This window comes from Odontesthes bonariensis, chromosome 7, assembly GCF_027942865.1.
Source record: "Odontesthes bonariensis isolate fOdoBon6 chromosome 7, fOdoBon6.hap1, whole genome shotgun sequence".
Lineage (NCBI taxonomy): Eukaryota > Metazoa > Chordata > Actinopteri > Atheriniformes > Atherinopsidae > Odontesthes > Odontesthes bonariensis.
The window spans coordinates 21104718-21130495 of record NC_134512.1 but is presented as its reverse complement, the minus strand read 5'-3'; the positions used below and the strand labels follow the sequence as shown (position 1 = coordinate 21130495).

General features: G+C 40.8%; 1 protein-coding gene across 1 annotated transcript; it reads left to right on the top strand.

The window, feature by feature from the left end:
* The first annotated feature begins 2226 nt into the window (after window positions 1–2226).
* On the top strand, window positions 2227–24073 carry LOC142384077 (uncharacterized). Its single transcript, XM_075470022.1, has 43 exons — window positions 2227–2323; window positions 2536–2791; window positions 2892–3006; window positions 3417–3507; window positions 3587–3720; window positions 3812–4028; window positions 4317–4442; window positions 4525–4639; window positions 4724–4874; window positions 4970–5083; window positions 5166–5235; window positions 5331–5474; window positions 6077–6241; window positions 6536–6630; window positions 6712–6838; window positions 6961–7216; window positions 7369–7421; window positions 7513–7616; window positions 7847–7998; window positions 8119–8257; window positions 8597–8707; window positions 8824–9003; window positions 9257–9496; window positions 9591–9747; window positions 11684–11812; window positions 11913–19129; window positions 19301–19475; window positions 19570–19817; window positions 20522–20705; window positions 20785–20995; window positions 21094–21269; window positions 21445–21514; window positions 21611–21711; window positions 21807–21838; window positions 21936–22113; window positions 22210–22314; window positions 22418–22458; window positions 22586–22708; window positions 22816–22914; window positions 23065–23193; window positions 23290–23329; window positions 23423–23546; window positions 23718–24073. The coding sequence occupies exons 1-43, from the start codon at window positions 2260–2262 to the stop codon at window positions 23926–23928; spliced, it is 12969 nt and encodes a 4322-aa protein (XP_075326137.1). The 5' UTR covers window positions 2227–2259; the 3' UTR covers window positions 23929–24073.
* The last annotated feature ends 1705 nt before the right edge of the window (window positions 24074–25778 follow it).

The following is a 25778-nucleotide window of genomic DNA, read 5'->3' as shown; positions in this document are numbered from 1 at the left end:
TCAGGGCCGCGGCCCTTCGGGCATGTGCCCAAATGCCAGACCGCTCAGTCCGTGCCTGCCTACCAGCCAGTACCTTGGTTAGAATTTTATAATCGCAACATAATAGGCTGACCGGGCGGTAGGACTCACAAATTAGCGGATCTTTATTCTTCTTTAATAATAAAGAGATAGAAGCCTGTGTCATAGTTGGGGGAAGACTTTCTTTAACCAGGACCTCTTTAAATACCTTCGATAGTAATGGTATTAATTTAGGACCAAATGTTTTAAAGAATTCTATTGGAAACCCGTCAGGGCCGGGTGCCTTTCCGGGTTTCATTTTTTTAATTGCGCTATTGATCTCAATTTGGGTTATACACCTTTCCAATTCTGATTTATCTGATTCGTCTAAGGAGGGCATTTCCAGTTCACTGAAGGAATTATTTACCAACTCCCCGTCACCTGCTTCTGAGGTATACAAATTTTCGTAAAAAGACTTAAATTGAGCATTAATGTCCCTTTGATCAGTAACTATGTTATCTTCCCCATCCTTTATTGCAGATATAAAACCAGCCGTTGCCGACTGTTTAAGTTGATGGCTCAAGAGTTTACTGGCGCGTTCCCCGTATTCGTAGAGATTATGACGAGCTTTTAAATAGAGATCTATAGCATTGTCATTTGTCAGAGTATCGAATTCCGTTTGAAGCGAAATTCTCTCTCTGTAGAGGATCTCAGAGGGTGATGTTGAGTGTAGTTGATCCACCACTTTAATCCTGTTGATCAACTCCGTAACTCTTTTGGATTTCTTTTTATTTTCACCAGCAGTGTAGGATATCACTTGTCCCCTTACATACGCTTTCATGGTTTCCCACAGCGTGCAATAGCTTATCTCAGGAGACTCATTAGTTTCTAAGAATAAGTCTATTTGTGTATTTATGAAATCGACAAATTTCTTATCAGCAAGCAATCTTGAGTTAAGGCGCCATGTACCTTTAGGAAGTATGTTTTCTGGAAACCGAAGCTTCAAAAGTACTGGACAATGGTCTGAAATGACTATACTGTCGTATTCCACTTGAGTAATCATGGGTAGTAAGTTTTGGTCAATTAAAAAATAATCAATTCTGGAGTATGTTTGATGTACTGGAGAGAAGAAAGAGAACTGTTTGGATGTTGGGTACTTGAATCTCCATGGGTCGATGACTCCATAGGCTTGAAGAAAAGTATTGATGCATCTTGCCGATTTGCTAAGTGAAGGGACCTTTGTACTGGAGCGGTCCTGCTTCGGATCCAAAACACAGAAATCTCCCCCCAATATTAAATCATATGAATCCAGATCTGGTAAAAGTGAAAAGAGATTTCTAAAAAAGTCAATATTATCCTAATTGGGGGCATAAATGTTTGCCAGCACCACCGGCCTATTGAACAGTTTCCCTTGAATGACAACGTATCGACCATTTTTGTCTTTTATGATGTTAGACTCTTCAAACTGTACATTTTGATGCAGGAGAATAGCCACTCCCCTACTTTTGTGACTGAAATCAGAGTGGAAAACTTGTGTGAATCCTCCTCTGCAGAGTTTTGCTTGGTCTTTACATAACAGGTTAGTTTCCTGCAAATACACTACTTCAGCTTTTAATTTTTTTAGTTGTGAAAATACCCTACTTCGCTTAACTGGTTGATTCAATCCCCTTACATTCCAACTCACCAGCATGGTGTCGGCCCTGCCTGTACCTTTATCCCACGCCATCAAGTTGACCTTTCACATAGTGCCACTGACTCATCTCTGTGACCTGTTGTTGGTGCTTCTGAAAAAACTGTAATGGGGGTTCACTGAGCTTGATGATAGAGTGATAGCCAAAGGAAGGAAAAGGAAAAGGGAAAAAAAAAAAGTGGGGGGGAGAGAGAGTACCTGCACACATGTTCAAAAACACACATTCAAAGAACATCAGGCAATATGTAACTATAACAATCTTAAACATTCTAAACAAAAACATGAACTTGTCTCTGGCATGGAGACTGTTTGCTCTGAGCAAATGTATAACTTAATTCTTACAGTGTATCTATTAGAGCTGCATAAGCTAATAGTAGTATGTTAACAGACCTTAACAAAAGTCAAATACAGTGTATTACTAATCACAGTGTGACAAGTATCAAATGTCTGTTCAGGTCAAATATTCCACGCCTATGCAAAGGGTGGGAGCAAAAATAATGACAAATATAAAGCCTGGCTCATGTCTCTCTTATGATCATCTGCTTTGAGGAGAACAAACCCACTGTACCACAATGAAGTGGAGTGTTGTGTGGTTATGTTTCTTTGCTTTTGCTGCTGATATCCAAGCCAAACGGGGTAAGAAATGTTTTAGATTCTCTCAAACTTTTTGTTTTTCTCTTTGATTGTGTGGAACTTGTGTATGTCCACCGTCTCCAAGTCAGTTGTGTATTGACTTCCAAATAATGTTCAAGAAAAATTCATTAGTACAGTTCATATTTTGAAGTCTCTGCAGGTGAAGAAATGTTTATGATGCAAAGTTGTTTTTTTTTCTCTTTTCTGCTTCACAGTTCAAAACCATGTCAGCAGCATCTGCAGCACATGGGGAAGAGAGCACTTCAAGACCTTTGATGGTGAAGTGTACCAGTTTCCTGGTATGTGTGAATACAACCTGGTCTCTGACTGCCATGAGTCCTATCAGGAGTTTTCAGTGCACATGAAGAGAAAAGGAAATGATGGGAACGCTACAGTCAGTTATGTGGTGGTTACCATCAATGACCTTTCATTCCACCTCAGCAAGAGTCTGGTTACCGTCAACGATGAGCAGTAAGTAAAAAAAAAACAATAACATATCTCAGGTGGAAATAATTCTGACAATGGTTAATCACTGTTAAAAAAAATACTATTTGTATTCATTTTTAACCAGTGTCACACTGCCATTATACAAAGGAGGGGTACAGGTGGAGAAAAATGCCATTTACATCAAGCTCCAGTCCAAAGTTGGAATAACAGTCATGTGGAACAGTGATGACGCAGTCATGGTAAAAACACAAAGGTTCCTCGACAATAACGACAATAGTGATGGAGAAATCCTTTAGACTGATTTATGATGATTCTTCATATTGTCTGAAGTTGGAACTTAATTTTCTTTTATTATGACATAACTGGAAATCTCTTGTGATAGAGTTCCATTCTTAAATTTTATGTTTGTGAAAAGCTTTTGATTAAATAAAAATTTCTCATAAAATATTGGTGACGATTCTTCAGTTAATTTTCTTTATCTAGAACAAATAAATCATTTGTCATTGCTTCAGGTCACCATTGAAAATATTTAGTATTTTATGAGGAGATTGTAATACATGCATTTATGATTTGCTTGACTTTTAAATATCCCATAGGTGTCTAATGTTTGGTTAAAATAGTTTTCAGACTCCTTTGCTCTGTGTTTAAGGTTGAAATTGATAATGACTATGCAAACCGCACTTGTGGACTTTGTGGAGACTTCAATGGGAATGCAGTCCACAATGAGTTAATTCGTGATGGTATGTATGCTTAATAATTTTGTAATGATTCATTTCTTCAGTAATCTAGCCTCTGACAATATGAATTGATTATAAACAGGTCGCAAAATCAGCCCAATTGAGTTTGGAAACAAACAAAAATCCCATCGTCCTAATGATGATTGTGAGGATCCGTTTGAAGAAGAAGATGAATCAATGGAGGCTATGAATGTGCTGGATTCTTGCAAAGAGTTTGTGAGTTTATCATCCAGTTTGGCAATAGTGAAGTTGTGATTAGTAGTACAATATTAACATGCCTCTGTTTCCCTTCCCGTAATCCTTTTAGGAAACCACCTGTGGCGAAATGCTTCATTCAGAGTCCTGGAGCGCTTGCACCAAACTGATTGACCCTGAAGCTTACATCAAGGCTTGTGCGCAGGACATGTGTGGCTGTGACAACAGTACAAATGACTTCTGTGTCTGCAGTACACTGTCGGAGTTCTCTCGACAGTGTTCCCATGCAGGAGGACAGCCTCCCAACTGGAGGACGGCTCAGTTCTGTGGTAAGATTCTCTCTAGTTTTCTGTAGTAGTTTTTCTCTCGTTGGGTATCACATTGATGTGATATACATGGTGTGGAGATGATATCATGATGATGTCATCAAAAAGCACCTCAGCAAAGAAAGAGAGCTAAAACAAAAGTAAGTAAGTGAAACAACAAAATACACATTTAAATCTGAAGAAAAGTCGGATATGAGCACTTTTCATGCTTGATATACTGTTAAATAATTCACTTAAATCCTCACTTTGATCCACTTAGTTTTAATACTATCATACTGGTTCTTCTTACAGCTAAGGAGTGTCCGTACAACATGGTTTATGAAGAGAGTGGTTCACCTTGCATTGATACTTGCACACTTCAGGACACAAGTTCACTGTGTGAAGACCACAAAATGGACGGCTGCTTCTGTCCACCTGGTTTGTTCTCTTGTCTTGTGAATCACAAATAATACCACCTATAGTTCACAGTAATTAATTAGAGTAAAACCTTCCTCTTCAGGAACTGTGTTTGATGATATTTCCATGAGAGGGTGCATTGCTAAGCCAGAATGTCAGTGCAAGCATCACATAATCTTTAACTCTGGAGAGATTTACCAACAGGGCCGAGAAGAATGGTAAGTCCAGCATTTCACAGTGTGAACAGAGTGTTTCATTCATAGTAAGCTGATGTGTTTTATAACATTTTTTTTTCTTTTCAGTACATGTTTGAAGGGGAGATGGGATTGTGTGAGTCTTGAAACACCTGCTACGTGTGCAGTTGAAGAGGGTTCACATGTCACCACCTTTGATGGGAAAACTTACACCTTTCATGGAGACTGTTACTACACACTGGCAAAAGTGGAAAGCAAGGTGAATAAACCTTGTACAGTTCAGTGGCAAAAAGTTCAGTATACAATCATCTGATTTAAAAATAATTATTTGTGTTCTTACAATGTAAATTTTAGGACGGTGTAAGTCCAAAGTTTACCATCCTGGTCCGGTTGATGCCATGTGCACACCAGCAGTTTGACACTTGTCTGAACACCCTTAAAATCCTGCTGAACAATGACAGAAACAATGTGAGTTAAACACTATAGTAATTTGTTAAACAGTATCATTGATGCCTGCAACACTCTATTGACTAATTCTGTGTTTATTAAGGCGATAATGTTTTCCCATGATGGCACAGTTAAGAAGGATGAGCAATCTATCAGCTTGCCGTACCACTCAGGTGTGTGAAACAATAAGCAACTCTGATTTCAACCTTTTTTTTTCTTAGCTTGTGACTTCAGAAAATGATCTTTCTCATTTTGCATTTCTCTTTAGTCGTAGGCGACATCAGCATTTTCGAGGCTTCATCCTTCCATATCTTGCTCCAGACCAGTTTTGGGTTGCAAATTCAGATCCAGCATGTCCCCATCATGCAAGCCTACATCAGCCTGGAACAAAGCTACAAAGCAAAGACAAAAGGTATGATTTGCATTTCTCTTAACAAGCAAAAGCATTTTGAAACATGTTGGAAGTAACATACTGATACAATTGTACATTCAATCACTACTTATTGTTAGGCTTTGATTAGGTAATCTAAATAAAATAACTGCATTTATTCAGATTTGGCAGTCAATTCAGAATTTTTTTTTTTTCAATTCACAATTCTCAAAAATTAAACAAAATGTGTACATTTAATTGGTAGGAGGTCCAAAGGTAGACCCAGAACATGCTTGTGAGGTCATAGATTTCACATGGCCTGTAAATGTCTCTGGACCCCCAGAAGGAGAGAGACAATCTTGCTCGATATAGTTGTTTTGATTAACTTGTTTAGCTTGCAGTTATGGTAAATCTCTGGATGAGTAGCAGAAAATATATTTTTACTTAAGAGGCACTTAACAAGCATAACTATAGTAATTAAAGTCCAATAGAAAATCCAAACATGTTTTGCTGTTTTCTCACATAAAAAAAAAAACTCTATTTTTCATCTGATAAGATATAATGGTCTTATCTATGTTTGTATGTACCAACACCCTTAATTCTGTTTTATTCTAATTCAATTCTGAACTATTTGCATTCTTCAGGTTTATGTGGGAATTTCAACATGATCCTGTCTGACGACATGAAGACTCCTCAGGGGATTGTGGAGGGAACTGCCACATCTTTCAGTAACTCCTGGAAGGCGAACTTCATGTGCATTGACAGGGAGGAAAGACTGGATGATCCCTGTTCCCTCAGTGTGGAAAATGGTACCCGGCAGTGGTTGCTTTTTTTTTGGTAGTCAAATGTGGTATATTAAACATGAATCATAAGAGCTTGAATAAGGACAACTGGACTTGAAGAAGCCTTTTGGATGAGAGGTGAAACGCCTTCAAGATCCAAGAAGAAGTCGAGTTGCCCTTATTCAAGCTCCTTTGATTACTATGACTTGGATGACTGAGAATCTTCATCAACACATATTCAACACTAATTTCTTCCCTGAATGCATTATATTTAGAGCGACAGATAAATTTAAGACAAATGAAATGATTGTTCTTTTTCAGAGCGATACGCCAAACACTGGTGTGCCTTGCTCCTAAGTCCAAACAGTACATTCTCCCAGTGCCGTTCAGTAGTGGATCCTCAGATGTACTTCAAGGTACAGCAAGGCCTTTCTGTCATGCTGTCTCTTACTTTAATGGGGCTATCATTTTCTAAAAGTATTTGATTTCTCCTGTAGCGGTGCACCTATTCTAGTTGTAACTGTGAGAAGAGTGAGGACTGCCTCTGTGCCGTATTCTCCTCGTATGCTCGAGCTTGTGCAGCAAAGGGAGTGTTCCTGACAGACTGGAGAGAAAATGTGTGCGGTAAGAGTTTGATTATGTTGTGGCACAATTGAGTAATGATTATTGGAGTCTGATCAACTCTTCCCTCTTTTTGTAAGTCATAAATCCATTAAATAACCATGTTAATTTTGTCCACACAATAGATAAATACACAAAGAGCTGTCCAGCGTCTCAGGTCTTCTCTTACAAGCATCAGAGATGCCAGCTGACTTGCAGATCTCTGAGCTCTGAGCAGAAGATCTGCACCTCTGACTTTTTGCCTGTGGATGGCTGCTCCTGCGCTGAGGGTTTCTATCTTAATGAACACAGCACTTGTGTCCCCATGGCAAAATGTTCCTGTTATCACAACGAAGTCTATATTACGCCAGGGAAGTCCATCAACATCAAAGACGAGCACTGGTGAGTCTGTTGAGGACTTTAGATTAGTTATACACGACTGTGGATTCAGCATGATTGTAATGGAGTATCAACTACTTTATTTTAGTCACTTTGTGTTCTTTTATCAATGTATTACTCATGTTTTTCATATCTTTCTTGAATATTTTTTCTAGTGTGTGTAACAACGGAATGCTTCATTGCCATTCTCGGAGAAGCCGCTCATCAGGTCTGCTTGTTAGTTGTTTCTTTATTCTTCCATGTGAACTATTTAATTGGTGGACATTGAGCAAATTAACAATTTCTCCCTTTTTTTACAGAATGTTCACCCCCAAAAGTGTTCTTCAACTGTTCCAGTGCAGCAACAGGAGAGCTTGGACTGCAATGTACTCGAACTTGCTTAAATCTGGACAGCAGTGATTGTGTGAGTCTTTGTTGTCGCTGTGATTACTCTGTTGTTCACTCAGTTTCAAGTAACAGAGACTAGTATATTTTTTCTAAAATTGATTATTAACTATTTATTACCCTGGTGTTGTAACACACAGTGCACATCCACACAGTAGTTTCAAGACCATTTTTAAGTCAAATTCATAACATTGTCAGTAACTGTCAGTTTTCTCCTTTTCTATCATTGGGATCTTTCTGCCCCCTCAGGACTCCACAGAGTGTGAGTCTGGCTGCCGTTGTCCTGTTGGCCTCCTCGATGATGGCAGAGGTTCCTGTGTGAAGAAAAACGACTGTCCGTGTCAGCATGACGGTCGTTTTTTTGCCCCTGGAACACAAATTCCAAATCAGTGCAACACGTGGTAAGACCATGTTTCAATCTAATGTTTACTACAAAGCAGCAAACAGTAACTATTATAGTGTCCTGCACACCTAACGTATTGAAAGACTGTAATATATTTTGTCATTTCTGATAAATCTAGTACCTGCAAAAGTGGGAGATGGAAGTGCACAGAGAAAAAATGTCCAGGAACCTGTGTTATTTATGGATCTGGCCACTACAATACATTTGATCAGCGAACATATGGGTTTCAAGGAGACTGTTCTTATGTTGCTATGAAGGTAAATAAGTGCAAGCCCAAATCATCCAACTGACAGGCTGTGTCTGAAATCATCCCCCTTCATGGCATTTTTGGAGACTCATTAGATTGCATCATCACTGAGAACTACTGAGTCGCTTAACTTTCTTACTTATATAATGTATCAAATTACAAGGTATTACAGAGTATTGAGACATTCAGATAAAATGGCAAACAGTAAAAAGGGAGCGACAGTAGACGAGGGGCATGGTTTTGGACACAGTTGACTTTCATGGTTAACTTACATAAAGGTGAGGTTTGCTTCAAATAACAATCTGTAGAAAAAACATCCAGGATGCTAAATGAATGCCTTTCTTTCAAGAATAAATGTGGAAATAAAACAGTTGAGGAAAACTTTGGAGTTACCACAGAAAATGTACCATGTGGATCTACAGGCACCACTTGCTCCAAAACTGTCAGAATTCAACTCGGGGTAAGACCAGATACAAACACTTCACAGGTTTTCTGTACCCAAACTACTAAACAGGACTACAAAATTCAACAGTTCTGTAAGAAGTAAAAAATGCAGCTATCCCCTTTTCATGACAGAGAAAAGAAATCAAACTATCAAAGGGTAAATATGAAGAGGAGGATCTGGAAGATGGCCCGCTGATCAAATACAGAATAAGGAGGGTTGGCTTGTACCTGGTGGTTGAATCTGACATTGGTCTGGCAGTGATGTGGGATCGCAAAACAACTGTTCGCATTCTTCTGAAACCACAGCACAGCGTGAGTCACAGTAAATAAGCATGACTGAAATCTCTTACAAAAGCAGTTCAGATGTTTCCGTACATATACATTGTGTTTCACCTGTGCTCTGGTCCGTTTGCTTTATTTTATTACACACAATGGTACGTGACACCAGTGGCACCGATGTACAGCAACATTAATAAAAATTCCATTGTGACACTTTCTCATTTCCCATTTGTCAGCATGATACAAGTTCTGCCCATGACTTAGTGACTCCTGTGTGTTTGAGCAGGGCAACGTATGCGGATTGTGTGGAAATTTTGATGGAGATGGAGAGAACGACTTCACCACCCAGGGTCAGCTGGTTGTGAGTAACACGTTAGAGTTTGCAAACAGCTGGAAAATGTCCAGTACTTGCCCAGATGTGGAAGAGAATATTGACGCTTGTGGTGAATCAAACAAACGACATCACTGGGCAAAAATGATGTGCACCATCATAACTGGAGATACATTCAAAGAATGCCACAATAAGGTTAGTAGGTGGTGTTTGTACTGTTAAGTTGTTTCATTTAAGATGTTAAACTCATTGTTAAAAATGAATGATCACCCTTTGAATGACTGAACAGGTAGATCCCCGCCCATTTCATGAAAACTGCATTAAAGACTCATGTGCCTGTGACACTGGAGGAGACTGTGAGTGTTTCTGCTCAGCAGTTGCAGCTTACGCTCAAGCTTGTAACGAGGCTGATGTCTGTGTCGCATGGAGAACTCCAGACATCTGTCGTAAGTAAACTATTTCATCCACAGATGAAGATGAGGTGTTCAAAACGTTTCTGACACAAGACCGTGCCACAACAAATTGCAACTTCATTTAACACAGACGTAGGAAAGTGTTTGCTCAGTTAGACCTTTTGACTTGAATTTAGAAATCTAATTTGAAATCATTAAATTCACCATTTTATCCATCAAACTCTGCTTTATAATCCAAGAGAGTACAAAAAAGTGAATGAATTCTTTTATGCATTTGTCAAAAATCGGACAAAAATAATCTATGTAAGACGCTTATTTCAGTGGGCATGATTTTGAACTCTAAGTCTCTACATAAATTGGAAAACAAATTTTGGGCAGTTTATCCATTCTTTCTGGCACACCCTCTCAAATTCCATTACGGTTAATGGGAAGCATATTTTAGCTACCATCTTCAGATTCTCTGTTGTATTTAAAGGATAAGACCGTTTTTTTGACATTGGGCCCTTGATTTCACATTATAACATGATGTTCTACTCACCCCTGCTTGTTGTTGAACATTTGGAGCTGTTCCGAAGATATTCGCGAGGCGTCGGGCTGCTCTCTTGAGATATTCGGCCGTGAAACGGTTTCCTATGGGCAAGCTTATACAGGCACAAACTATGCTGTTTATAATTTATTAATTACTCTACACTAGCACTGATAACGTGGAGGTGCGTCGCTTACTTAAAAAAATCCGGGTTACTAATTTTGAATTTTAGCCGAATGAATAAATAGGCAGCAGGTCTGTGGGCTGTCTGTGGCAGTAGCACGACGAGGACGTCAGTAACACCCACTTTACGACAAAAAAAATCAAAATTACAGTAACCCGGATTTTTTTAAGTAAGCGACGCACCTCCACGTTATCAGTGCTAATGTACAGTAATTAATAAATTATAAACAGCATAGTTTGTGCCTGTATAAGCTTGCCCATAGGAAACCGTTTCATGGCCGAATATCTCAAGAGAGCAGTCAGACGCCTCGCGAATATCTTCGGAACAGCTCCAAATGTCCAACAACAAGCAGGGGTGAGTAGAACATCATGTTATAATGTGAAATCAAGGGCCCAATGTCAAAAAACCGGTCTTATCCTTTAAGTGAGGACATGGCTGGACCACCAAATGACTGTCAAGAGCACTTTTTACAAAGCAGTCACTCCACATCAGCACAAAAAAAAAAAAAAAGATGCTCGCACTGACTCAGCACATGGTTTCAAATGTTGTTTTGCTCTGCTATTGTTGAATTGTTAATGCTGTCTGAAAATCTCCAAGAAGGTATTTTATAGGCAGCTAGTAAAACTACTTATTGATAAAGGTTAGTGTGTCGCAGCCTTTGAGGATTATTAAAGCAACAGAACATACTTCACCATGACAATGAGTGTTGAAAGGTTTTGCAAAATTAATTTTTTGTTTCATTGTAAGTTGAGTGGAGACTGATTTAAAAATGTATTTTTTGCCTTTCAAACTGAATTAACAAAGCAATAAAATATGCAACAGTGAACCTAATGAATAGTTTCTGAAGTAACTCAATATTATTATTTTTTTCTATAGTGACATCAAATATTTTTCTTGGTTAAATTTTGAAAAGAACATAACATGACACAAAGAAATGAGAAGAACTGTGTATTACATTTCTAAATATGACGATACATAATGTGCATCAGTGAACACATTCATGTTTGTTTTCCTGTTGATGCAATATACACTTAATTTACCTATACTTTAGTCAAAGTTACAAATGGTTGAAAAAATATATTTTAATTGCATATCAGTTCCATTCATCCCTATCTGAGTATTTTTTTTATGGATGAGATTAAATTTGAAATTTCCCAAATTAGGTACAGGTGCAGTTTGACTTTTTCTCTTCAAGAAAAAAAAGTGATTTGAATATAAGTTTTAATTTCTAAATGACATCCTGTGTCATTCCTTCCCAGCTGTTTTTTGTGATTACTATAACAGTCCTGGTGACTGCAAGTGGCACTACTACCCTTGCCACACACCTTGCTACAAGACATGTTTGAATCCAGAGGGACTTTGTAGCAACCCAATACCAAACCTTGAGGGTAAGAATTTAACAAAGGCCATCTTCTTTCACTTCTTATCTAACATAAGGGACACTAAAGAATGTTGCATGTTTTGATTTGAATTTTGTGAATTTTCCAGGCTGTTATCCAGTATGTCCAGAAGATAAACCCATATTTGATGAGAAGAATCAGATATGTGTTGACATATGTCCCTGTATTTTCAATGGGACAATGTATGAAGAATATGACATCATTTACAATGTCACTGACAACATGGGGATGTGCAACTATGCAATTTGCATTAATTCAACAATAATAAAAGGAAAAGAACCCTGCTCACCGACCTCAACCACCACACCAACGACAACTACTCCAACGACTACAACCACATCGACCAAACCACCTACGACTACCCAAACCACAACTACGACGGCAAGGACTACCCCAACTATAACTACACCAACTACTACCACACCTACTACACCAACAAATACCACAACGACTGAAACACCTACCACACCAACAACGACTACCCCAAGCACAACGGCTACAACCACACCTACAACACCAACGACTACTCCAACTACAACTATACCAACAACATCCACAAAGCCTACAACCACACCATCTTCCGCAACAACGACCACAACAACTACAACCACACCTACTACACTAACTACAACTACCCCTACAACTTCTACAACGCCTTTCACACTAACTACGACTACCCCAACCACAACTACAAAAGCTACATCCAAACCAACTACAACCACACCTACTACACCAGCTACAACTACCACAACGTCTACAACACCTTCAACAACAACTAGGACTACACAAACTACACCAACTACGACTTCCCCAAGTACAACGACTAAAACCACACCTACCATACCAACGACTAGCCCAACTGTGACTACATCAACAACATCAACAAAGCCTACTGCCACACCAACTACACCAACAACTACCCCTACAACTACCACAACGTCTACAACACGTTCCACACTAACTACGACTATCCCAACCACAACGGCTACCATAACTACCACACCAACTACAACTACACCAACAACACCAACAACTACCACAACGGCTACAACATCTTCCACAACATCTACGACTACCCCAACCACACCTACTACAACAACACCTACTACACCAACTACGACAACCCCTACAACGACCACAAAGGGTACAACCACACCTACCACACCAACTACGACAACCTCTACAACAACCACAAAGGGTACAACCACACCAACTACGACTACCCCAAGCACAAAGGCTACAACCACATCTACCATACAAACTAAAACTACCCTTAGCACAACAACCAAGCCCACTGCAACCACACCAACTACGACTACTCCAACAACGACACCTACACCTAGCACAACTCCTTGTGTTACAAAGTGTGAGTGGTCAGACTGGTATAATGTGCATGATCCAAGAACAGACAAAAGTGACTGGGAAACATATGAAAACATTACTAACAGTGGTCAGTATATTTGTGCTAATCCAACAGAAATTGAGTGTAGGTATGTTTATCAGCCATCAACGATGGACTTCAATGACTTTATAGAACAAAAAAAACAGGATGTAAGATGTGATGTGAAATATGGTTTAATCTGTAAAAAGGAAGATCAACATAGACCTCCAAGAAAGTGCTTGGACTACAAGATTAGAGTATGTTGTCCGGTATGTGAATACATACCTACAACAACACCTACGACAACACCTATGACAACACCTATGACAACCCCTACAACGACCACAAAGGGTACAACCACACCTACCACACCAACTACGACTACCCCAAGCACAACGACTACAACCACACCCATTACACCAACTGAAACTACCCCTACAACTACCACAACGGCTACAACACCTTCCACAGCAACTACGACTACTCCAACCCCACCTACTACACCAACTACGACTACTCCTACAACGACCACAAAGGGTACAACCACACCTAACACACCAACTACGACTACCGCAAGCACAACGACTACAACCACACCTACCACACCAACGACTAGTCCAACTACAACTACACCAACAACATCCACAAAACCTACAAGCACACCTTCCACAACAACTACGACTACTCCAACTCCACCTACGACACCAACTACGACTACCCCTACAACGACCACAAAGGGTACAACCACACCTAACACACCAACTACGACTACCCCAAGCACGACTACTACCACACCAACGACTAGTCCAACTACAACTACAACAACAACATCCACAAAGCCTATAACCATACTTACCTACCAAACTACCGCAACAACTACAACTACCACAACTACTACAACGTCTACAATTCCTTCCATGCTAACTACGACTATCCCAACCAAATCGACTACAACCACCACACCAACTACAACTACACCAACAACGGCTACAACACCTTCCACAACAGCTACGACTACCCCAACCACACCTACTACACCTACTACACCAACTACGACAACCACAAAGGGTACAACCACACCAACTACGATTACCCCAAGCACAACGACTACAACACCTTCCACAACTACTACGACTACTCCTACAATGACCACAAAGGGTACAACCACACCTAACATACCAACTACGACTACCCCAAGCACAACGACTACGACCACACCTACCACACCAACGACTAGTCCAACTACACCAACAACATCCACAAAACATACTACCACACTTTCCACAACAACTACGACTACTCAAACCCCACCTACTACACCAACTACGACTACCCCTACAACGACCACAAAGGGTACAACCACAACTAAGACTACCCCAAGGATGACTACTACCACACCAACGACTAGTCCAACTACAACTACACCAACAACATCCACAAAGCCAACAACCACACCTACAACGACCACAAAGGGTACAACCACAACTACCACACCAACTACATCAACAACAACCAAAGAGGCTACAACCACACTTGCCACATCGACTACAACTACTCCAACTACAACAACACCGACTACACTAACAACAACCTCAAAGGCTACAACCACAACAACTATAACTATCACAACCACAAAGGCAACAACCCTATCCAAAACTTCAAGAACAACTGGCACAACCACTACCTTAGAACCAGTTGTCACTGGTCCGACTAGAAAACCTCCAACGGAACCTCAAAAATTTCCGTCAACAACCACGCCTAACACACCAACTATGACTACCCCAACCACAGCTACCACAGCAACGACTACGACCCCACCAACGAGTACTTCAACTACAGCAACAACATCCACAACAACTACAACCACAACAACTTCTGCAATACCTACCACAAAGCCCACAACCACACCTACAACACCAACTACAACTACAACAACAACTACCACAACAGCTACGACTACCCCAACCACACCTACTACAACAACACCTACGACACCAACTACGACAACCCCTACAACGACCACAAAGGGTACAACCACACCTACCACACCAACTATGACAACCCCTAAAACAACCACAAGGGGTACAACCACGCCAACTATGACTACCCCAAGCACAACGACTACTACCACACCAACGACTAGTCCAACTACAACTACACCAACCACTTCCACAAAGCCTACAACCACACCAACTACCACAACAACTACAACTACCCCTACAACTACCCTTACAACTACCACAACGTCTACAACGCCTTCCACACTAACTACGACTATCCCAACCACACTTACTACAACAACACCTACTACACCAACTACGACAACCTCTACAACAACCACAAAGGGTACAACCACACCAACTACGACTACCCCAAGCACAAAGGCTACAACCACATCTACCATACAAACTAAAACTACCCTTAGCACAACAACCAAGCCCACTGCAACCACACCAACTACGACTACTCCAACAACGACACCTACACCTAGCACAACTCCTTGTGTTACAAAGTGTGAGTGGTCAGACTGGTATAATGTGCATGATCCAAGAACAGACAAAAATGACTGGGAAACATATGAAAACATTACTAACAGTGGTCAGTATATTTGTGCTAATCCAACAGAAATTGAGTGTAGGTATGTTTATCAGCCATCAATGATGGACTTCAATGACTTTATAGAACAAAAAAAGCAGGATGTAAGATGTGATGTGAAATATGGTTTAATCTGTAAAAAAGAAGATCAACATAGACCTCCAAGAAAGTGCTTGGACTACAAGATTAGAGTATGTTGTCCGGTATGTGAATACATACCTACAACAAAACCTACGACAACACCTATGACAACCCCTACAACGACCACAAAGGGTACAACCACACCTACCACACCAACTACGACTACCCCAAGCACAACGACTACAACCACACCCATTACACCAACTAAAACTACCCCTACAACTACCACAACGGCTACAACACCTTCCACAGCAACTACGACTACTCCAACCCCACCTACTACACAAACTACGACTACTCCTACAACGACCACAAAGGGTACAACCACACCTAACACACCAACTACGACTACCGCAAGCACAACGACTATGACCACACCTACCACACCAACGACTAGTCCAACTACAACTACACCAACAACATCCACAAAGCCAACAACCACACCTACAACGACCACAAAGGGTACAACCACAACTACCACACCAACTACATCAACAACAACCAAAGAGGCTACAACCACACCTGCCACATCGACTCCAACTACTCCAACTACAACAACACCGACTACACTAACAACAACCTCAAAGGCTACAACCACAACAACTATAACTATCACAACCACAAAGGCAACAACCCTATCCAAAACTTCAAGAACAACTGGCACAACCACTACCTTAGAACCAGTTGTCACTGGTCCGACTAGAAAACCTCCAACGGAACCTCAAAAATTTCCGTCAACAACCACGCCTAACACACCAACTATGACTACCCCAACCACAGCTACCACAGCAACGACTACGACCCCACCAACAACTACTTCAACTACAGCAACAACATCCACAATAACTACAACCACAACAACTTCTGCAATACCTACCACAACGCCCACATCCACACCTACAACACCAACTACAACAACAACTACCACAACAGCTACGACTACCCCAACCACACCTACTACAACAACACCTACGACACCAACTACGACAACCCCTACAACGACCACAAAGGGTACAACCACACCTACCACACCAACTATGACAACCCCTAAAACAACCACAAGGGGTACAACCACACCAACTATGACTACCCCAAGCACAACGACTACTACCACACCAACGACTAGTCCAACTACAACTACACCAACAACATCCACAAAGCCTACAACCACACCAACTACCGCAACAACTACAACTACCCCTACAACTACCCTTACAACTACCACAACGTCTACAACGCCTTCCACACTAACTACGACTACCCCAACCACACTTACTACAACAACACCAACTACGACAACCCCTACAACAACCACAAAGGGTACAACCACACCAACTACAACTACCCCAAGCACAAAGGCTACAACTACATCTACCATACAAACTAAAACTACCCTTAGCACAACAACCAAGCCCACTGCAACCACACCAACTACGACTACTCCAACAACGACACCTACACCTAGCACAACTCCTTGTGTTACAAAGTGTGAGTGGTCAGACTGGTATAATGTGCATGATCCAAGAACAGACAAAAGTGACTGGGAAACATATGAAAACATTACTAACAGTGGTCAGTATATTTGTGCTAATCCAACAGAAATTGAGTGTAGGTATGTTTATCAGCCATCAACGATGGACTTCAATGACTTTATAGAACAAAAAAAGCAGGATGTAAGATGTGATGTGAAATATGGTTTAATCTGTAAAAAGGAAGATCAACATAGACCTCCAAGAAAGTGCTTGGACTACAAGATTAGAGTATGTTGTCCGGTATGTGAATACATACCTACAACAAAACCTACGACAACACCTATGACAACCCCTACAACGACCACAAAGGGTACAACCACACCTACCACACCAACTACGACTACCCCAAGCACAACGACTACAACCACACCCATTACACCAACTGAAACTACCCCTACAACTACCACAACGGCTACAACACCTTCCACAGCAACTACTCCAACCCCACCTACTACACCAACTACGACTACTCCTACAATGACCACAAAGGGTACAACCACACCTAACACATCAACTACGACTACCGCAAGCACAACGACTATGACCACACCTACCACACCAACGACTAGTCCAACTACAACTACACCAACAACATCCACAAAGCCAACAACCACACCTACAACGACCACAAAGGGTACAACCACAACTACCACACCAACTACATCAACAACAACCAAAGAGGCTACAACCACACCTGCCACATCGACTACAACTACTCCAACCACAACAACACCGACTACACTAACAACAACATCAAAGGCTACAACCACAACAACTATAACTATCACAACCACAAAGGCAACAACCCTATCCAAAACTTCAAGAACAACTGGCACAACCACTACCTTAGAACCAGTTGTCACTGGTCCGACTAGAAAACCTCCAACGGAACCTCAAAAATTTCCGTCAACAACCACGCCTAACACACCAACTATGACTACCCCAACCACAGCTACCACAGCAACGACTACGACCCCACCAACAACTACTTCAACTACAGCAACAACATCTACAACAACTACAACCACAACAACTTCTGCAATACCTACCACAAATTCCACATCCACACCTACAACACCAACTACAACAACAACTACCACAACAGCTACGACTACCCCAACCACACCTACTACAACAACACCTACGACACCAACTACGACAACCCCTACAACGACCACAAAGGGTACAACCACACCTACCACACCAACTATGACAACCCCTAAAACAACCACAAGGGGTACAACCACACCAACTACGACTACCCCAAGCACAACGACTACTACCACACCAACGACTAGTCCAACTACAACTACACCAACAACATCCACAAAGCCTACAACCACACCAACTACCGCAACAACTACAACTACAACTACCCCTACAACTACCACAACGTCTACAACGCCTTCCACATTAACTACGACTATCCCAACCACACTTACTACAACAACACCTACTACACCAACTACGACAACCCCTACAACGACCACAAAGGGTACAACCACACCTACCACACCAACTACGACTACACCAACAACAATCACAAAGCCTACAACCACATCTACCACACCAACTACCACTACCCCAACCACAAAAAGTACAACCATACCTACAGTCACACCTCCAGTACCTACATGTTCTAATTGGGGTGTTGCTGTAAGTAGATTTTTCTACAAATCAAAAATCAATACTATTCCTACTCTTAAAATATATCCATTCACACGTGCATATTTTCATTTGTTTATAGATAACTCGCTTGCATTCGTTAATTTGAAAATGTGAACATGCAGCTTTTTTCCCCTAAATCTTTAATTTTTTTTCTTAAAGCAAAACGAGACCTTCTACATCTACAACTGCACCAGGGCAAGATGCATCAAGAACAACAATATTGAAATAATACCATACGAGTGTCCACCTCTCCAGAACATAATTTGTACCAATGGAAGGAAACCTGTTCTTGTGTATGATGAGTACCACTGCTGCCAACATTATGCATGTGACTGTAAGTTATTCTGTTCACCAATGACTTTCTCTTCTACTTTTTTTTTCTCTTTTTGATTACATTTGATTTTTCTTTTTTTCCCCATTCTTTTCAGGTGTTTGTGAAGGCTGGGGAGATCCCCATTATACCACATTCGATGGACTGTACTACAGTTACCAAGGAAACTGTACTTATGTATTGATGCAGGAGATTACACCAACACATAATCTTAAGATTTATATTGACAACGTACTTTGTGATACCACTGAAGATGTTTCCTGTCCACGATCATTGACAATTACATATGGGCCGCAAGTTGTCACACTCATCAATCACAAACTTCTTGGAGCACCGCAGTTGGAGGTAAAACTATAAGTGGTATTTGATGTCTTAAAGGGATAGTTCGCCTCTTTTGACATGAAGCTGTATGACATCCCATATTAGCAATAGCCCCCCCCCCCCCCGTTCATCGAGAACGATTTTGCATCACAAAATCGTTCTCGATGAAAAGGTCAGACCTCACATCGCTTGGCGCTATTTTTGCCTCCCTTGATATCAATGCATCAAGCCACCTAGCGATAGCCGCACCTGTCACGGTGTTTACTGCTTGGAGTGCTCGGTCTGCACTTCAGTCTGCACAGTTTTACATTGGACGCATTGATATCAAGGGAGGCAAAAATAGCGCCAAGCGAAGTGAGGTCTGACTTTTTCATCGAGAACGATTTTGTAATGCAAATGTATTACTCTTTTGAACGCATATTGTTTTGAGAAGCAAGACGCTTTATTTTTCTAACCCCAGCCAACTAGCCGGACTACCTTCCTGGATGCCAAAACTCAGCTGGAGCTCAGAGGACGCAGCGGGGGGTAAGTCCATTTTCATAAATGATATTGCTAATATGGGATGTCATACAGCTTCATGTCAAAAGAGGCGAACTATCCCTTTAAGGTATTTTGTATTTTCTGCTAAATTTTCCAGAGTACCTTCAAGTTTATCACTTTAATTACTTGTTGTAGATAGAATAGCAGTGACTTTTTTAATTTTGTATGTATTCTTTTTTATCTGCTAGGCATTAAACAATGGAGTAAGTCTGAAACTACCTTATTCACAACAAGGTGTTAAGATCATGAGTACTGGCATTGACTTGGTGTTTGAGATTCTTCGCCTAAAAGTGGTCATTACATTTGGTATCACTGGCTTTAGTGCTACTCTTCCGTATAGGTACTTTGGCAGAAATACACAAGGTCACTGTGGTAAGAACATTTTCTCAAGTAGCCACCTTTGTAAATCCTTAGTCTGCAGTTAGACTGTAACAGGTTAACTCTTTTATAGGAACATGCACCAACAGCCAAGATGATGACTGCATGTTGCCAGGAGGTAAGCTGGTGAAAAGTTGTTCAGTAATGGCTGACTATTGGCCAGCCAGTGACATTCACCAACCCAAATGCCCCACGCCATCTGTGCGTCCCACAAATGTTCCTGAACCTCCGCTGGAACCAACTCCGTGCAAGCCAGATTCTATATGTGACATGCTCAAGGGCAGGTAAATTGTTTATTCCACTGATTCAGTTTGCAACTCTCTACCAAATGTTGACATAATTCAGAGATACTAACAGCTTTATTTATTTTTTTCTGTTCCAGTGTCTTTGCAAAATGTCATCCTTTCGTCTCACCAGACAATTTCTACAGAGGTTGTGTTTTTGATAGCTGCCATGTTTCCAACCCAACAGTGGAGTGCATGAGCTTACAGACTTATGCTGCTGCTTGCACTCGGGCAGGAGTTTGCCTCCACTGGAGGAACTACACTAAACTATGTGGTAAGCAACCCCTCAATAGTTTATTGTTAATGATGGAGTCATTGGAATTAAATTATTATTTTTTCTTTTGTGGCATTCAGCAAACAGAGAACAGACTACTGCATATAGTATATTATGGTTGGGAATATACATTTTATAAAGACTCAACTGTGTTCTTTTTTTTCTTCACCAACAGCAAGTAATTGCCCATCAAACAAAGTTTATAAGCCTTGTGGTCCTGCAGAACAGCCAACCTGTGAAGACAAGTAAGTTTCCACAAAAATGAAATGTTCTTATTTTGTTAATCATGATTTTTCTGGAGCAGTTCCTGAGACTATGGTCTTTATAAATGAACCCCACAGTCCCAGTGAACCAACCATGAACTTCACAACTGAGGGCTGCTTTTGCCCTGACGGAATGAAGCTCTTCAACAAAAGGTCTGGGATATGTGTTGAAAAGTGTGGTAAGTATGGTGTTTATCGAGCATGACACTTAAACAGACTTCATTTATTGAGTCACTCATGAAGTCCGACTGAGTTGTTATTCATTTTCCAACAGGATGTCTTGATCCTGAGGGCATTCCTCGCGAGGTGAGACAAGATTTCAAGTCATGCTCACTTGAAATCCCAATTCATATTGTTTACTAGCAAAAGACAATTGATTCACAATTGTGTTTTACTCTTTCAGTTTAATGAGAGGTTTGAGTACAAATGCCAGGACTGTAAATGTGATGAGTCCACCAAGACCGTTATTTGTAAGCCTAAGACATGCCCAGCACCACCCATCACCAACTGCCCTGACGCAGGGTTTGTCCTTGTGAACCAAACAGATCCAGCAAATCCCTGCTGTTTCGCTTATGTTTGCCGTAAGAAATTAAACATTGAGGCAAATTTGTGTTTTAACATTTAATGATTGCTGTGTGCAGCTGAGTTCTGCAATAACTGTTTCTTTATGTCTGCAGAATGTCAAATTAACACTTGCCCGTTAAGCAGCATAAACTGTCCAGTTGGATATAAGCCAGTTATCAGTGTTCCTGAGGGAAAATGCTGTCCGGAGCATACATGTGGTGAGCTCTTGAATTCAGTTTGAACCTACATTGCACTAGAAAATGACAGAAACACTTTTATGTAATTTACTTTGTTTTTTAAAAATATCTTACTCTTCCCTAGATCCTAAAAGAGTTTGCGTCCACAGAGATCTTGAATACCGGGTAAATGAGGAACAGATGATTTATTAATTGATTTGTTGCATTACCTTTTACCTTTAATGAATCCTGCTGCACATGGTTCTTTATGGCTAACATGCAAATGCAAACTGATTTTTCTTGTCTTTGTTAGCCCGGTTCGTCAGTTCCTGCAAATGAATGTCAGGACTGTACCTGTAGTAATGAGGTCGACCCAAATACTGGTCTGTTCAAAATAACCTGCGAGTTTCAGCGATGTAACGAAACATGTGACATGGTAAGAAAGATTAGAATCATTCACAAATACACCAGATAATGCAGCTTGTTTTTGTCTGTGTGCAGTTTGAGGGTAAACTTTACCCCCCCCCCCCCCCCTTCTTTCAGGGCAATGAGTATGTGGAAACTGACTCAGATAAATGCTGTGGGAAGTGTGTGCAGACACACTGTGTCCTCAGTATAAATGGTACCAAGCAGCTCTTGAAGGTAAGGTGGATCATCTCTGTTGTCACTGACTCAACATTTTAATGCTGATATTTCTTTTAACATCTATGTGGACTGTTGCTCATGTGTGCTCATGCTCATGTGTGTGTGTGTGCGTGTGTGCTTTTCTACATCCATCTTAACGTTTTCCAGCAAGGAGAAACCTGGTCACCACCAGAGAATAAGTGTGAGCATTACTCTTGTGTTAAAATTGGTGGGACTTTAACGACAATCAGCTCACAAATTGTCTGCCCACCATTCCAGCAGAGCAACTGCCAAACTGTAAGTATCATTTTCACCATCTCAATTTGGACTCATTGTGTTTGAGGATTTAGAATTAGGAAAACTGACTTTGTTTATGTGAATTTTCTTCCTTAGGACACGATTCAGACTGCAGCCAATGGTTGCTGTAAAGTCTGTAAGTATAACATCTTCATTTCACCTTCATGACTGATGCTAAAATTAATCCAAGCTAACTGAGGTCCTTTCTTTAAAATTTTGTTTAAAAAAGGCGTGGAGAAAGAGAAGGCCTGCAAGGTAGTGAACATGAAAACTCTAGTTTCACACCACGGCTGTCAGTCTGTCCAGGAGGTGGATATGCCATACTGTGAAGGCTCCTGCAACACCTTCACCAAGTAATGATGATTTCACAATCATAAAACATTTGTACAGCACTTTTTCTCCCAATGTTAGGAAGTGGTATAGAAACTAAAGAGCATTTTTTCTTCTTGAGACACAAAAATATTTAGTATAGTATAGTTGGTGCAGATCTTGAAAGTATGAACACCTGTTTCTGCTGTTTTCAGGTACTCTGAGGCAGCAGCTGCAAAGCAGCATTCCTGCTCCTGCTGTAAGGAGATGCGCTCCAGCAATCGCACCGTTGACTTGTTGTGCCTAAACGGAGAGACGGTCCCCCACACCTACATGTATGTGGAGGCGTGTGGCTGCGGCCAAACAGAGTGCACCAGATCTGCTGGACAACCTGCTCGCAGAAAGCGAAGCTTCACTCTTGTGTGATAGAACCATCCATCATCATGTGAAGTGGATGTGGAAAGCAAATGTTTTTTCTTCTACTGTTATGACAATCACCACATGGCTAGAGTAATAGCCATTGTACTAAGTCTTTATCAAGAAATCAATTAAAAAGTTGCAAGTGAGATAATGTCTCATTGTCCTGTTTGTAACAGTCCAACTTTTTTAAACATTTATCACTTTTACACAAACCCAAGATGACTCTTCTGTGATCCTTCACAATGCAAGTATCACTGAACTTGGTCTCAAACTAAAGGTGTTTGGAAAAGTAAACAACAGAAATTAATAGAGCAACAAATTCAGGTAGCAAAAGGGGAGCTCATGGTTCAGGTGGTTCAGTTGACATCCTCTTGAGGAACCGCTCTTTCTCTCCACCAAATATGCTGCTGCAATCACACTGTGCACACACAACCCTTTTGCTCCATTAGCACAGGTTCACCACAAACCTCAAGCTCCTAACAAGGTGCACAACTAGGGAAAGCAAAACCACACCCCCTGAAACCATGACTACAATAATATATACATTTTCAAGGTCTTGCTATAAAAAGAAAGGATCCACTGTATGGAGCAACAATTCCAAAATGTTGGGACGCTGTGTATAATGTAAATTAGAACAGAATGCAATGAACTGCCATAGATAGGCGGACCAAAGAGTGTGCTGCAACAATGCAGGTGGAGCTTCCAGCACAGGCACAGCCACAGTCACCACCTAGAGCAGGCCCTTCTATTCAACTGGAGGATGGTTGTCTCTGGGCCCTGCTGGACAGGCATGTGGGTGCTCAACTGCAGGTGACCAGCACAACTGCCAGTGCTACAGTGGAGGTTCAGAGGTACAGTAAAGATTATGACCTCCATCACCATTTATGGCAAGGCAATTTTATTTATAGAGCACAATTTGTACACAAGGCAATTCAAAGTGCTTTACAGCTACATAAAATCACAAGAAGGCAATAAAATCATTAAAAATAAATAAAAAATAAAAACCCATTAAAAATAATCATTAATTAATTAATTTAAAAGTAAAGAGTGCAGATAAAATACTTTCAGGTGTCATATGCACAGCTAAACAGGACTGTTTTCAGTCTGGATTTAAACATTGTCAGAGTTGAGGCCTGTCTCATATCTTCTGGAAGGCTGTTCCAGAATTATGCTCATGCTCTGCTGCTGAATGACAATGGGCTAATTATTTTCCAGGTACTTAAAGGAACCCCACATTCCAAGAACGGAGGACCCACTGAGGTACTGGGTGTTGAGTTGTAAATACATGTTATGTTAGTTATCCCATATATACTCTGTTTTTGTTATTGATTAAAAGTTTTAAGCAAAGTTGTCATTTGCTCATTTGTGTGAAGGTCGTAAATTCCACTATTACGAATGCGGCCTGAAACTGGATCCCCCTTCCTTTCTTTTGAGAGCTGTTTGTACACATCCACTTCTGAATAAAATGGAGGAGGCGTGAGGGGATAGTTAGAGTGATCGGGAAAGAAGCTGTGAAAGCTGTCTCCTCATCAGCACAAAAAATCCTAAACGTCTCTCTCTCTCTTCTTTATGAATTTGTAGGTATTTGAACCTGACACTGGGTCACCCACAAGGTGTTATATCCACACCTGTACAAGCTGGCGATTAACTTTTTGTGCACCCCAGCTTCCTCTGTGCCCTGTGAGAGGATTTTCTCCAAGGCTGGCGAAGACGTCAGCCAAAGACGAAACAGGCTGAAACCCAGCACAGTTGAAAAAATCCTGTTTTTAAATAAAAATCTGTGAAATGTATCCCATGCAGTCAATTTATCTTGGCCCGGTTTCATAAGCACACCCCCCTCTCACTTTATACTTATT